This window comes from Geospiza fortis, unplaced genomic scaffold, assembly GCF_000277835.1.
Source record: "Geospiza fortis unplaced genomic scaffold, GeoFor_1.0 scaffold1199, whole genome shotgun sequence".
Lineage (NCBI taxonomy): Eukaryota > Metazoa > Chordata > Aves > Passeriformes > Thraupidae > Geospiza > Geospiza fortis.
This window is the reverse complement of record NW_005054552.1, coordinates 329,452-342,441: the sequence shown is the minus strand read 5'-3', so window position 1 is coordinate 342,441 and position 12,990 is coordinate 329,452. Positions and strand designations below refer to the sequence as shown.

At 38.2% G+C, this 12,990-nt stretch overlaps 1 protein-coding gene across 1 annotated transcript in view; it reads left to right on the top strand.

Moving 5' to 3' along the window:
• Positions 1-12,990, top strand: part of FBN2 (fibrillin 2) — a 121,382-nt gene that overhangs the window by 71,544 nt on the left and 36,848 nt on the right. Inside the window, exons 24-33 of the mRNA XM_031064055.1 lie at positions 1-72; positions 3,203-3,328; positions 5,179-5,307; positions 6,443-6,568; positions 7,238-7,363; positions 8,172-8,294; positions 8,420-8,545; positions 9,120-9,245; positions 10,189-10,311; positions 11,551-11,673. The exon at positions 1-72 is cut by the window's left edge and continues 153 nt beyond it. Of these exons, the coding sequence (XP_030919915.1) occupies positions 1-72; positions 3,203-3,328; positions 5,179-5,307; positions 6,443-6,568; positions 7,238-7,363; positions 8,172-8,294; positions 8,420-8,545; positions 9,120-9,245; positions 10,189-10,311; positions 11,551-11,673 (1,200 nt within the window). The remainder of the gene's footprint in view (positions 73-3,202; positions 3,329-5,178; positions 5,308-6,442; positions 6,569-7,237; positions 7,364-8,171; positions 8,295-8,419; positions 8,546-9,119; positions 9,246-10,188; positions 10,312-11,550; positions 11,674-12,990) is intronic.

The following is a 12,990-nucleotide window of genomic DNA, read 5'->3' as shown; positions in this document are numbered from 1 at the left end:
GGGCCCTGTGCCCCAGGGGCCCCGGATTCTCCAACAGGGGGGATCTTCTCACTGGCAGGCCATTCTACAAAGGTGAGCCTTCCTCCTTGTGCCTGAGGGGTAAGTGTGGGTGCATCCCAGAGGGAATCCAGAGGGAGTTGATGCTTGAGAGATGGATAAAGGCCTGAAAGAGCTGATGGTGCTAATGGCTTGGAGTGTCTTGTGGGAATCTCTAACATTAGAGGGTTTTGAGACAGCTGCAAAAGGCAGGCAGAAAAGCTACAGAAAAATCTATCTAGCAAGATATTAAGGAAAAAGTTACAGAAAAGTCTAACTAGCAAGATACTAGGAAAAAGCTACAGAAGCGTCTATCTAGCAAGGTATTAGGAAGTTCTAAGCTTAATAATGGAGCTCTGTGCATTGTGTTTTAAGGCTCACAAGCAGGTATTGTATTTGAAATAAGCAAGCATTGTTTAACCAAAGGTACGTGTGCTTATAGTGGTTGGATAGAACTACTGTCAATGTGCTTTTGCTTTGTGTGATTGGTCAAAAAACTTTTAAAGTGAGTTGTGACATTAAGTTCTTGGTCTGCTGCCTGGGATGTGAGCTGCTGGCATCTTCCCATTGTCATAACCATGTAATGAGACTGATGCTGGAAAACAAAACAGCTCAAGGCACGTTCCTCAGCAGTCTCATCCCATTTGTGATTTGTACATAGACCCTGGCCAGCAATATGTGTTCCTAGAACAGAGGCTAGACTAGATTAAGAAAATTAAAGTGGGTATTTATTGAAGGTCTTCAATAGGTACAGCTTGTCAAAATAGTCAGAAGCCTCCGAGAGAGGTTACACCCAAGATGGAAAACTGTTGCAGTGTTGTGAGGGTCCCCAGGATGAGGTGAGAGATGAGACTGTGACTCCAAGTTGTCAGAAGGCTGATTTATTATATTATGATATTATATTAAAAGAAAATTATATACTAAAACTATACTAAAGAAAGAGAAAGGAAAGATCAGAAGGCAAGACAAGAATGAAGAATAAAAACCGTGACAGACCAGAGTCCTGACACAGCTGGTCTGGGATTGGTCATTAAGTTAAAACAATTCAGATGCTGGATAAACAGTTCTCCAAATCACATTCTAGAGGAGCAGAACATGGAGAAGCTGAAGGCTTCTCATCTTCCCAGGAGAAGAAATCCTGGCAAAGAGATTTCTCAGAAAATATCACGGTGACAGAAAGCGATCACGAGTTTTTCACCCAGTTAAAGTTTGGTCCATTTACGTGTCAGGGGTTAATCCTCCAATTACAGCTTCAGGTAATGAAGTAATTTACTCTAAGTTTGGCCCCCCTGAATTTTGACATTTGTTTATGTCTCTCGGAGCCTGAGACAGTTAGATGTCCTTCAGTTTCATGCCTAGGGAAGCATTGTTTTGCCTGAATAAAATGGGAGAACAGTAGATCAATGGCTATGGGGTTTTAGAGTTACACAGTAACTAAAAGCAGTACAGGAAAAAAAGAAATATATATATATATACTGAAAAATATAAAAACTAAATCCTAAGGCATCAATTCTGGTGCCTGAGGATTAATTGTGGGTGCATCTGAGAGGGTATCCTGAGGAAATTCCTGGGTTTGCAGTTGCTTGTTAAGTGTGCTTGAGAGATGGGATGAAGGTATTTGCCTGAAGGAGCTGATGGTACAGGTGAGGAGATTCTCTGCTTTCATGGGAGCTTGAGAGCAAAAGGTGCAAAGTCTGAATTGGGTAAGGAGGAGAAGGAAATTCCTGAAAAGAGAGGAGCTCTGAATTACTGGAATAGCACAAAATGTGCATATTTTTTAAGGTAGTGCTTTGCAGGGAATGAGCCGAGCATCAAATAGTATGAGAAATGAGTTATTTTATATGTAAACGTAAAATATTAATAAAATTTGACCAGGGCTGTCTGGGAGGCTCTGAAGAAGGATGGATTCTTTATCTGGGTTGCAAAATCAGTAAGTGATTAAAAGGAGAGGGTGTCTGTTGTGTTATGATCATGAGGGCAGTGACAACAAGGATATGCAGTGATAAAGGAGTAAATAAAAGTATTTTGTCCAGTTCTTGCTAGCTTCACCTCCTATAGAGCAGTGACAAAACAGAATAGGCTGGAAAGTGTTAAGAAACCAGACCCAGGTTTACTTCAAATGGCTAAAATCTGAGAAGAAAAACTAGTTTTCTGTGTCCAGAAGCTCAGGTGATCCAAAAATTTGTTAGGGTTTTTTTTTTTTTTTTAAGGATATATTCCGAAGCATTTTTCTTGGAATATTTTGAGTTGCTTTAGAGAGCTGTAACAGGTGAGACTTCTGCTTCACCATAAATAAGCTCTGCTTTTCAGCAGTCTTTGCCTGAGTTACTCTCAGGCAAAGCACTTGGATTTTGTTGGTGATTTAGTAAAGAAATAAGGAAAATAACAATGGCAACAATAGCAACAATAATTTTACCAACATTTGTTTAATTAAATAGTTAATTATTTCATAAATCTTGTCTAGGCTGAGATTTTTCTGAGGTTTGGCTTCCTGTTCCTGTTTCTTAATTTGGACCACTATTGTGTTCCACTCACAGAAATGAGTGGGAGATAGATGTTTGTTTTGTTGAAGATGATTCTCAGTTCAGGACATTGCCTCAGCAAATTATTTCACAGAGTGTATGAGGTCATTCATCCTTGTCCTGTGCAAGATCCTTTAACAGTTTGTGTTACTCAGCATTGAGGGGAGGTGAAACATTTCACTTGATACTCTACAAAAGAAAAAAATACCATTTTCAAAACAGCTCCAGATAAAACTCTGGCAGTCCCAATTTGAAAACCAAACCAAATCAACCCGGTAATGGTTGCATATTTTACAAACTGGCTGAGGAATGCCAGGAATATTGATTGTGACAGAAAGCAAACTTGAACACCATACACATGCCAGAGTTTCAACTCGGAGAGTATCCCTTAATTTCTTTGACTCCTGATTAGTATAAGCTTTAAGTTATAGCTTTGGGTATTGTGAAGCAAAGAAACCCAAAAATAGCCAAAAAGATTAGGAAATGTCTCACCTCCAGTCAGGTCTCCAAGGATGTCCCCTCTAACCCAAACCCTGCCTTTTATGCTCAATGCAATTGGTAAGAAGGAACAGGAAATTCCTGTTGATGCCATGTATCTTTGTGCTTAAGAATTTCTTAATTACTTCCTTTGTTTTTATTCCTAGATATCAATGAATGTAAAGTGTTCCCTGGCATGTGCATGAATGGTAAATGTAGAAACACAATTGGAAGTTTCAAATGCAGGTGTAACAGTGGGTTCACTTTAGATATGGACGAAAGAAACTGTACAGGTGAGTAAGCCTTGCATTTTCCACAGTTTTCCCTAGAATATTGGAATAGTCCTGCTTGAAAAAGACCTGGAAAGACCAAACTTCAACCTGTTGTGGGGAAAGGGAGCCCAGATGAGGTTATCTAGCACCCTGTCCACCTTGGAAAGATCCAGTGATGGGGACTCCACCACATCCCTGGGGCTTTTTGAATTGACTTGCTCTTGTGGCATAGCTTGGTGATCTGGAAACCCAATGCCATTAATTTCCTTCAGTTTCTAAGAGCTCAGTCTTTGGAGAGAATGGCGAACAGTCTCAAATTTTCCTTTCAGAAACTGATTATTTAAAAAATACAACACTTTTAGATTTTTGTTATAAAAGTGATAATTGATGATTGATAATTGACGTTTAAGGTGCTCAGGTCATGCTGTACCTGTACAACCTGAAAAATCAATAAGGATCACCAGCAAAACCAAGTCTAATGCTCTAACTCAGAGATTATCTTAATTTATGTTCTTACTCTCTGGTCATTGTATGAATTTAGAGACTGCAAGTTAATTTTCATTTAGATTTGATGGCTGAGAACACACAGGGGCACCTCAGCAATTCTGACACCAGTGCAACGTTAACTCAGGAAGACACAGACACGTGTGTTTAATTTATAAGTTTAGGATTTTGTACTTTACTGTCTGGAAAATCTGAAGATAAGCTTGACTGTTCTGTGGCTCTGGGAGCTCTGATGCCAGCGTTGTGGGTGGCTGGCTCTGTGCTGAAAATGAAGGCGGTTTTGTTACAATGTACAGGCGTCCATGAGTGTGTCTGAGTAATAACTATGAAGTGTGGGTGGTAAGGCATGCTCACTGAGGTTGGTCTGGATGCTAACGTTGCCCTAACTGGTGATTTCCTTGTTTTTGTAGTGATTGCATTGGTGAAGAATGTATTTTACAAACTCTATTTCTAAACTAACCAGAATAGGTCAGAAAACTCCTTGCAAAAGCTTTTTTTCCCCCCCCTTCTATTCTATGGTGATGAAACTACTCCACTGAGCAGCTGTAGAAAAACAGGCTTTCTGAAATAGATTACATTTTTGCTTGTTTTAAATCAGCAAGAAATTGTTTTATAAAGTTTGTAGGAGCCCAGATACTTAGTAATGTGACAGATCTACCATGTGGGTCTGACAGCTCCACACATCTGTGAGGACTGGGTGTCATCACCCAGCAGAAACCTGTCCATGGGCAGTGACACAAAGTCCTCTCCTGCAGCACTTACCTTTTTCACTGGATCATATCCCTATTAAAATTCCCCTTTAGATTTCTGACTCACTACCAGTGTGATTTAAAAAGAGCTCTTCTGTCTTTTCTGCTGTTGTTTTCTGTAGTAGGTTTCATTCAAATTTAACTAAAAAAACAACCAGTGAACTGTAAATCTGGTATTGTTAGGAGCTAATTCCTAATGGAAAGGGTGTATGTAGATTTATAACACTATTACTGGATAAATATCTTCATACTAATCAAATTATAATCAATGGCATTGTAGTCATGGAGTCAGTTGATACCTCTGTAAGAATGGTATCTTGGAATGTCTTACACTTACATATTTCCTTAAGAATCTAACCTTAAATTACACTTTATAGAAGCAAACTTGTTACATGGTTTGCTATAGCCTGAGAGCTCTGAAGACTCAGCCTTACAAATCTTTCATTAACTGTTTCATATAATCAGATGCTTCTATAAGTAATTATTTTTTCTCTGTCGATTTGCATACTGTATATAGTTTCTGTAGGCTTAATTTACAGTGGCATTTTTTTTCTGTGAAAAGCAGGATAACCTTAAACCCAGTTTGATTTTTCTAACCTCTCCACTGCTATGAAACAGACATTGATGAGTGCAGGATCTCCCCAGACTTGTGTGGAAGTGGCACTTGTGTCAACACTCCTGGCAGCTTTGAGTGTGAGTGCTTTGATGGCTACGAAAGTGGATTTATGATGATGAAGAACTGCATGGGTAAGTGTTGCCAGGATGCCCTGGAGTCTCCTTTGCTGTGCAAAGCCTGGCTGCTATCTGAGCTGAGCACTTCAGATGTGTCATTATTGTGGCTTCATGAGCAAATGAGTCAGATATGCAGTTTATAGAGACAGATAACTGAATTAAGTATATAGCCTTGCTTGTTCATTATACTAATTACTTATACCCTTAAGAGACACTTATTCTGTACAGATTTTAGGATGGCAACAGCTCTTCACAGAATTCATTTAAAAACTGCTAATGAGGTTCCCAAGTATTTGATGAAGCTAGGAATAGAAAGCTGGAGTTTCAAAAGCAGTGTGAATCCCTTTTCATTGCTTTTTCTAGGACTCAAGGAATTCTCACATCATTTCCTGAAAAAAAATTACATCTCTTTAATCTGTTTAAAGTTGTAAGAATAGGTCTGGAGACACCAAAAGGTGTCTAGCCACCCTAAAAAATCTTGACTTAGGCTTTCTGTCACCTTTTCTTGTTTTCCTACAAATTGTGATGCTTTTAGACTTTCCTGGGTGTCCAGAAGTGTGAGTCCATCCTCCACCTTGAATATCTTTTGTTTGTATTTGTCTCCATCCACACCTGTAGTGTGAGCTGGTTGTATCAGTTTTGTGAGTCAAATATTCATTTTGCCTTTATGAGCTGTAGCCAGAATATTTCCCAGCCACACCATGGCGTACACAGGAGTTACCAAACTGAGGAGCCATGTAGGTAAAAATTGATACACAAACATCCACCATAACTGCATTCACAGGCAGGAATTTCAGTGCTTATGTGAACAGGTGTTTGATTGCCTTAAGCAATTTGAAAATATATATACATCACATTAATACATTGCTTTAAAGGACGATATCCAAAAATTTGCTGCCTTTGCTTGTGTTCCATGTTTTCTTGAATGTCTAATGTTAAATGATGAATGCTTGGTTTTGTTGAGAGGAAAAATACCCATCTATAGAGTTAATAATAATATATAGTTTTTGGTGGTCCTATTGTGCAGCACGAGTAGAGGAACACCACCATGAAACAATCCTTTTATTTTGTAGATACTGGGAATTGCTCTTCTCTTTGTTGCCCCTCATATGTGCCCGTTTTATATCTGCACTTGGTGGTTTCTTTGCAGATATAGATGAGTGTGAACGCAACCCTCTGCTGTGCAGAGGTGGCACCTGTGTGAACACTGAGGGGAGCTTTCGCTGTGACTGTCCCCTGGGGCATGAGCTGTCACCATCCCAGGAGGAATGCTTGGGTGAGTTTCAACTCAGGAAAATAATCTTTAGTTGGAGGAATGGTCAGTCCCTGGGATAGGTGGGGTCTCAGGAATCTCTTCAACAAATTAATGCTCCTCCTTTATATTAAAAATTGTATCTTCTAATAAAAAACTAGAAGCCTGTAAAATCCTCAGTGCCAGTAATGCTGTTGACTCCAAAGGGGAGTGTTTTGTCAGGCTTCTTAGGGGATATTTAGCAACTAAAAGGACTGTACCACTCATGGGAGCAACTTTAATCAATCACTTAAAGGTGTTGTCCTGTGTTAAAATTCATCTCTCCTTCTAGCACATAATCCACCAAAATGATGGAGGAAAAAAAAAGGAAAGAAAAAGTAAAAAAAAATAGCATATTATCTCTTTGGCTTATTTTCTTGATGGATAATAGCAGACTTGGTAATTAATGCCCACAGCAGACTCTGTAATTCATTCTCTCAGACCTGAGTCAGACAAGATAAATCTTTGGACACCAGGTTAAACACAGCGTGCAGAACTCCATTCCTTGAAGTGGAGCATGCCAAGAGCAAGAAAGAAATTTAACAAACCTGAAAGCCACCAGTTTGCAATTTCCCTCTCCTTGTGCCTGGAACCTGAGCTGTTAAAGCTGTTAAATATCCTGAATTACGACTGATCTGAACCATTCTTCCCCAGATGTAAACGAGTGCTCCTTGAGTGACAGCCTCTGCAGAAATGGCAAGTGTGTGAACATGGTTGGGACGTACCAGTGCTTCTGTGACTCTGGGTACCAGCCCACTCCTGACAGACAGGGATGCACAGGCAAGTGTTGGGCACCTGCAGCTGGGATTTTGTGCTTCAGCTGCATTGTTCCATCTGTCCTTGCTTTTATTTAACTTCACACCTTCCTTTTGGAAACCAGCAGGGCTGTTTTCTCATGTGCTTTGAGGCTTATCGTGGGCTCTTGTGGGAATACAGAAGTATAAAGGAATATAAAGAGGGTATAAAAATATGGTTGCTGTAGTGAACTCTGGAGAATACTTTGAAATTACACTTCCTGTACTGCTCCATTAAAATCAGAGGTTTGAGCTAACAAGAAGAAAGTGCACCTAGGTTTCTTGATCAAGGAGGAAAAGGTCTATGCATTGATGGTCTGTCTTTCACTTTTTTCTCCTTATCATATGCCTCTCTTTAATCCTTCAGTATAATAATACTGAATTATATAGTGCCCAACACATCAACTCCTTGCAAAGGAGAGCAGCAGTACTGAGAGGCCTTTCTATTTGCTTGTTATGGTTATTCTTTAACAAAATTGCAAATTTGTGCCACATTCAAGCTTTTCAGTTTGTCAGCGTTTCCCTTTTTTTCCTTCCCAAACTTTTTTTCTTGAGCTTTTTTACACACCCCTTGCAATACAGAGGAGCAAAACAAACATTTAACTTAGCAACTTGCTCCCACAGATGAAAAAGCAGTTGAAAGAGGGAAAAACGAACCAAATATAAATCAGAGGCAGTAGAATGAGAATAAAAATTCAGAATGAAGCCACTGATTAACTTCTTTATGTAAAATGTAAAGGGAATATGATGTTTTTCTTAAAGTAGACTTACTGCTACCAATGTTGCCTCCCCAGATATTGATGAGTGTATGATAATGAATGGAGGCTGTGACACCCACTGCACTAACTCAGAAGGCAGCTATGAGTGCAGCTGCAGTGATGGCTATGCTCTGATGCCAGATGTCAGGACCTGTGCAGGTAGGATTTTACACCTGAAAAACTCCAGCATCATTATCTTTCAGCCAAAATCAAAGTGGTGTTCCAGCCCATCCCTGCCAGTGACAGAATTATTACCTGTTTTGGTTTTCTTTTCCCCTCCTCAGATATTGATGAATGTGAAAACAATCCAGATATCTGTGATGGTGGGCAGTGTACCAATATCCCAGGGGAATATCGCTGTCTCTGTTACGATGGATTTATGGTTTCTATAGACATGAAAGCTTGTGTTGGTAAGTAGCTGTGTGCACCAAATTTAGTGTAAGTCTTGAAGATTCTGCAGCTTTTTCTTTCTGTTCTTTCTACTGCGTCCTTGAAAGTGAATATTAAAATTATGCATATTATGAAAAAATAATCTATATGCCTGTTGGTAACTCCTTAACAATGAACCAGATCCTGTAGTTAAAAAACATTGGTGTGATTTTACTATAATGGAACATGTGTACTGAGAAGGGATCAGATGAGGGGGCTCAGAAGGGGGCACTTCAAAAATTCTTCACTGGAAGAAAGTTAATATGATCACAAATATGTTTTGCGAAAATGATTTTAAGTGATTTTTGTAAGAAAAAGTTTGCTTCATATTCCTTTAATTAGCATTCCAAAGAAAGGTGAAAACAAATGGTCTTTGTTTTACCACAAAACAGTGGTATTTGTACTACACATTTATCCTTACTTGTTTTAGGGAATTTACAGAGTGGAACAGCTGAAATATATTACGACCTCATATAGCAGGTATTTTCACCTGTAATAAAGTGTTCCAAAATGACAGTAATGTCCAACTAATAATTAATTTATAATCACCTACAGATGTGAATGAATGTGATTTGAATTCCAACATCTGCATGTTTGGGGAGTGTGAAAACACCAAAGGCTCCTTCATTTGTCACTGTCAAGTTGGGTATTCAGTCAAGAAAGGAACCACAGGGTGCACAGGTAAAACAGATTTCCAGTGAATGTGTTACATATTTTTGTTGGCTTCCAGGTAAAATAAATGTACAAGTGTTCACACACAAGAGAGAGCTTGGTATCTGTATATATTTGTATATATATGAGTGTTTCATATCTGCTAGCATGTGCCAGAGTTTTAAATGGAGTGTTCCTTCAACATATCAATGCTGGAAGCCCATTGCAAACTGATTTTAAAGATTTTGGCAGCACAGGTTGTGTGAACATCCATGTTACAGAACTGGGCTCAGGATGGCAAGGCTGCAGTTGTGTTGGAAGTTTTTTATCAGTGCTCATTTTTCACAGGTACCTGGAGGATGAACTCATCTCAACTCAAGCTCTGCACGAAATGGCCATGTGGTCTAAGGAAAGAACAAGAGGGGGGGAAAAATAGTTTAAAAATCCTTCAAGCTTTGCCAACAATTTTTAAAGTTCTGTAGCCACTCATAATCACTCCACAAGTCCTGTGATATTTGAGCAATACCTTTTGTTCCAAGGTCATTCAAAAGAAGCTGACAGAATTTCTCCTACAATTTTGTGCTTAGGAATCTGTTCTATAACTACTACAGCCATGGGTGTATCATTATTTTTATGACTGAAATATGGCTGTGCACCCAAAGACCTCATCCCAGTTTTAGACATAAAAAGATCAGCATATTTCATATTTCTGGAAAAGAGTGTTAATTTCATGCTGAGAAGCAGTTGTAGGAAAGTGGACTGATTGTCATGTTTGCAAACAAAGAGCAAAAATGAAATGCAATTGTCACTCCTTTTTACTAATACGGAATATGAAATAGCTTGCTTGAATTTTTCCAAGTTCTTAAACATTTGTTTTTTAAAGGACTGCAAACCCTCACAGTGGAAATATGTAAAAGGAGCAGGATTTTTAATATTCTGATGTAAATACTGATAGTTTGTTTTGTGCTTGTAGATGTGAATGAGTGTGAAATTGCAGCCCACAACTGTGACATGCATGCCTCGTGTGTCAATGTGCCAGGAAGTTTTAAATGCAGCTGCAGAGAAGGTTGGGTTGGAAATGGCATTAAGTGTATTGGTAAGTACATGGAAAACAAAGATTTTTTTCCCTCTCCCCACTCTTTTTTTTTTCTTTTTTCTGAAAGCATGTAATGTGACTGTGTGATTAGTCCATTGGAAACAAATAATCATTCTTCTGACTTCTGTAGCCTATGGATAGATGGGTATGAAAGATTCTTATGTTTCACAAATTTGGTTTTCTAAGAAAAAAAAATATTTACCATCTCAGAAACTTGATGCTGTAACATCTTTCCAAATTAACTACGTATTTTACAAAGTTTAAATACAACTGCTACTAGAATGTACAAAAAAAACCCCAGAAATTAAATAGATTTCGTTTTATTGCTTCCTGTCAGATATTTCCAGTCCTTCAAACATTTTTTTGTAAATGTCTTGTAATTTATATGATTTATAGACCCTGATATAAACCAGATTAGGATGGGATGGGTGGGAAACATGTATCTGCATTTGCTGGGCTGCTGTTGTTGTGTATGTCCCCTTGCCTTCCTGTTTCAGTTTGATGGGTAAAAGATTGTAATACTTGCTTTTTGTTTTCAGAACATTTTGGGATCTAAGGAAGATAAGGCTTTACTGATGTAATGTGCTGAAAAATCACCATATTATGAGATTTCTTCTTTTTTCTTCTTTTTTTCTTCTTTTTTTTCTTCTTTTTTTCTTCTTTTTTTCTTCTTTTTTTCTTCTTTTTTTCTTCTTTTTTTCTTCTTTTTTTCTTCTTTTTTTCTTCTTTCCTTCTTCTTTCCTTCTTCTTTCCTTCTTCTTTCCTTCTTCTTTCCTTCTTCTTTTCTTTTTTTTTTCATACATATTAACATCCAAGTGAATAACTTGCCTCAGCCCTCATGGGACTGCATTGTTTTCAATTTCTTCTATTACTCGAGGAGACTTCCTAAATAAGTGGCAGTTTTTCACCTCACTGCATTTCTTTGGTTCAGTTTCTTTTTTTTTTAAACTAATTTTAACTTTAAGCTCATTAACAGGACATTTATATCCAAGTAATGAGCCAGCTGAATTCCATCTGTTACTCAGAAACATTTTCCCCACTCCCACCTGCTGTAATTTAAAGGAAGACGTATTAAAATGGAGTCACTCTAGATTAACCCGGTATTGTCTAATACTAAATATGTGTATTCATGGAGACATAAATCAAGTTTGCAGTGGTGCTGGTTATCTTGGCAGTTAATTACCAGCCAGTTTACTAATTGCTGTGCTGCTGCCTGCACTTTTTGACCCCGATGTGCAGATCTTGATGAATGCTCCAACGGGACCCAGCGGTGCAGCACCAACGCCCAGTGTGTGAACAGCCCGGGCTCCTACCATTGTGCCTGTGCAGAGGGATTCACTGGAGATGGCTTCACCTGCTCTGGTAAGGGGTTTGGTGACACCTGACTTGTCCCTGGTGGTTCTTCTCTTGTGTGGAACCTTTGTGAATTACACCTAAGCCCACAGTGCAAGATAATGAATGTGAAAATGTAGTTTAAGATCAAGATGCTTCCTGTCTGTCCTGTATAAGAAATGGTGTCTGATGCACCTGATTTTTCTTTTGGTTTGTGTCCCAGTTGGCCCCACTGGGTACATTTCTTTGGGGGAAGTTCTCGTCTGCTGCTTCTTCCTCCTCCTCATCTTCATGCCAGTTATTTTGAACATGCATGTCCTGCTTGTAGCAGTGCCTCTAGTCAAGGACACCAAATGCCAGCTCTATTACAGTTCCTCTAGCATCATCTATTTTTCCATCACCCAGTAGAGCAGGATGTGATCATTAACATATGACTTTTTAAACAGAAAAACAAACTGCAGTTAAAAAACATTGCCCATGATCTCTGCGTTTAAATTTGTAAGTGAGAATGAACATTTTTATTCACACAGCACGTGACTCAAAATAAGCTGACACATATTATATCAAGTATTAAGATTTTATATTAAATACTAATTACTGTGTCTTGGGTTACTCTGGTCTTTATCACTTTACAGGGTAGAGATGTAGTGTTATCTCTGCTCTCAACTTTGAACACATCCTGTATTTGGTCAGCTTATTTAGGTCTGAGAATGCATCCTAATCATAGTAAAATACCTAGAAAACTACTGTGAATGCATTCATTATTGGCTAATTGGCTAATTACAAACAAAAATTAATTTAAAACTTAGAAACAAGGTTTTCTGATTAGTAGTGTGAAGTTTTTTATTTGAGAATAAAGACCTTCAAATGTGACTTGGTTTTGTATTTCAGGTTTTTGGTTCATGAGCACAATGTTTTATCCCTATATTGAGCTTCTGGGTTTCTCTAAAAATTGGATGTAATGCTAATTATGGACTAATAAAATGAAGGAAGCATGTAAAATATTTTTTGGACAATCATAACAATACCTGACAAAATTATCACTTCTTATGATGACTGCAATGGTGAATGCCCTCCCTTGCCATTCTCTTTCTTTGTAGCTCTTTTAAGTCATACTAGGAGAATTTCTGGTGTGCAGGCAGTACTTGTAATGTTCCTCACCCTCAAAGAATATTTTCTAAAATGAATATGATAATAATTTTCTATGTATTATTTAGGAAAATTTACCTTTTGAACATTTTTTCTGACAAAATAGCATAGCAATATATACCAAGAGGCAAAATTCTGACGTTTTAAGCAAGGTATTTAACTTTTTTGTCAAGATTATTCAAAACTGAATCTTAAAAG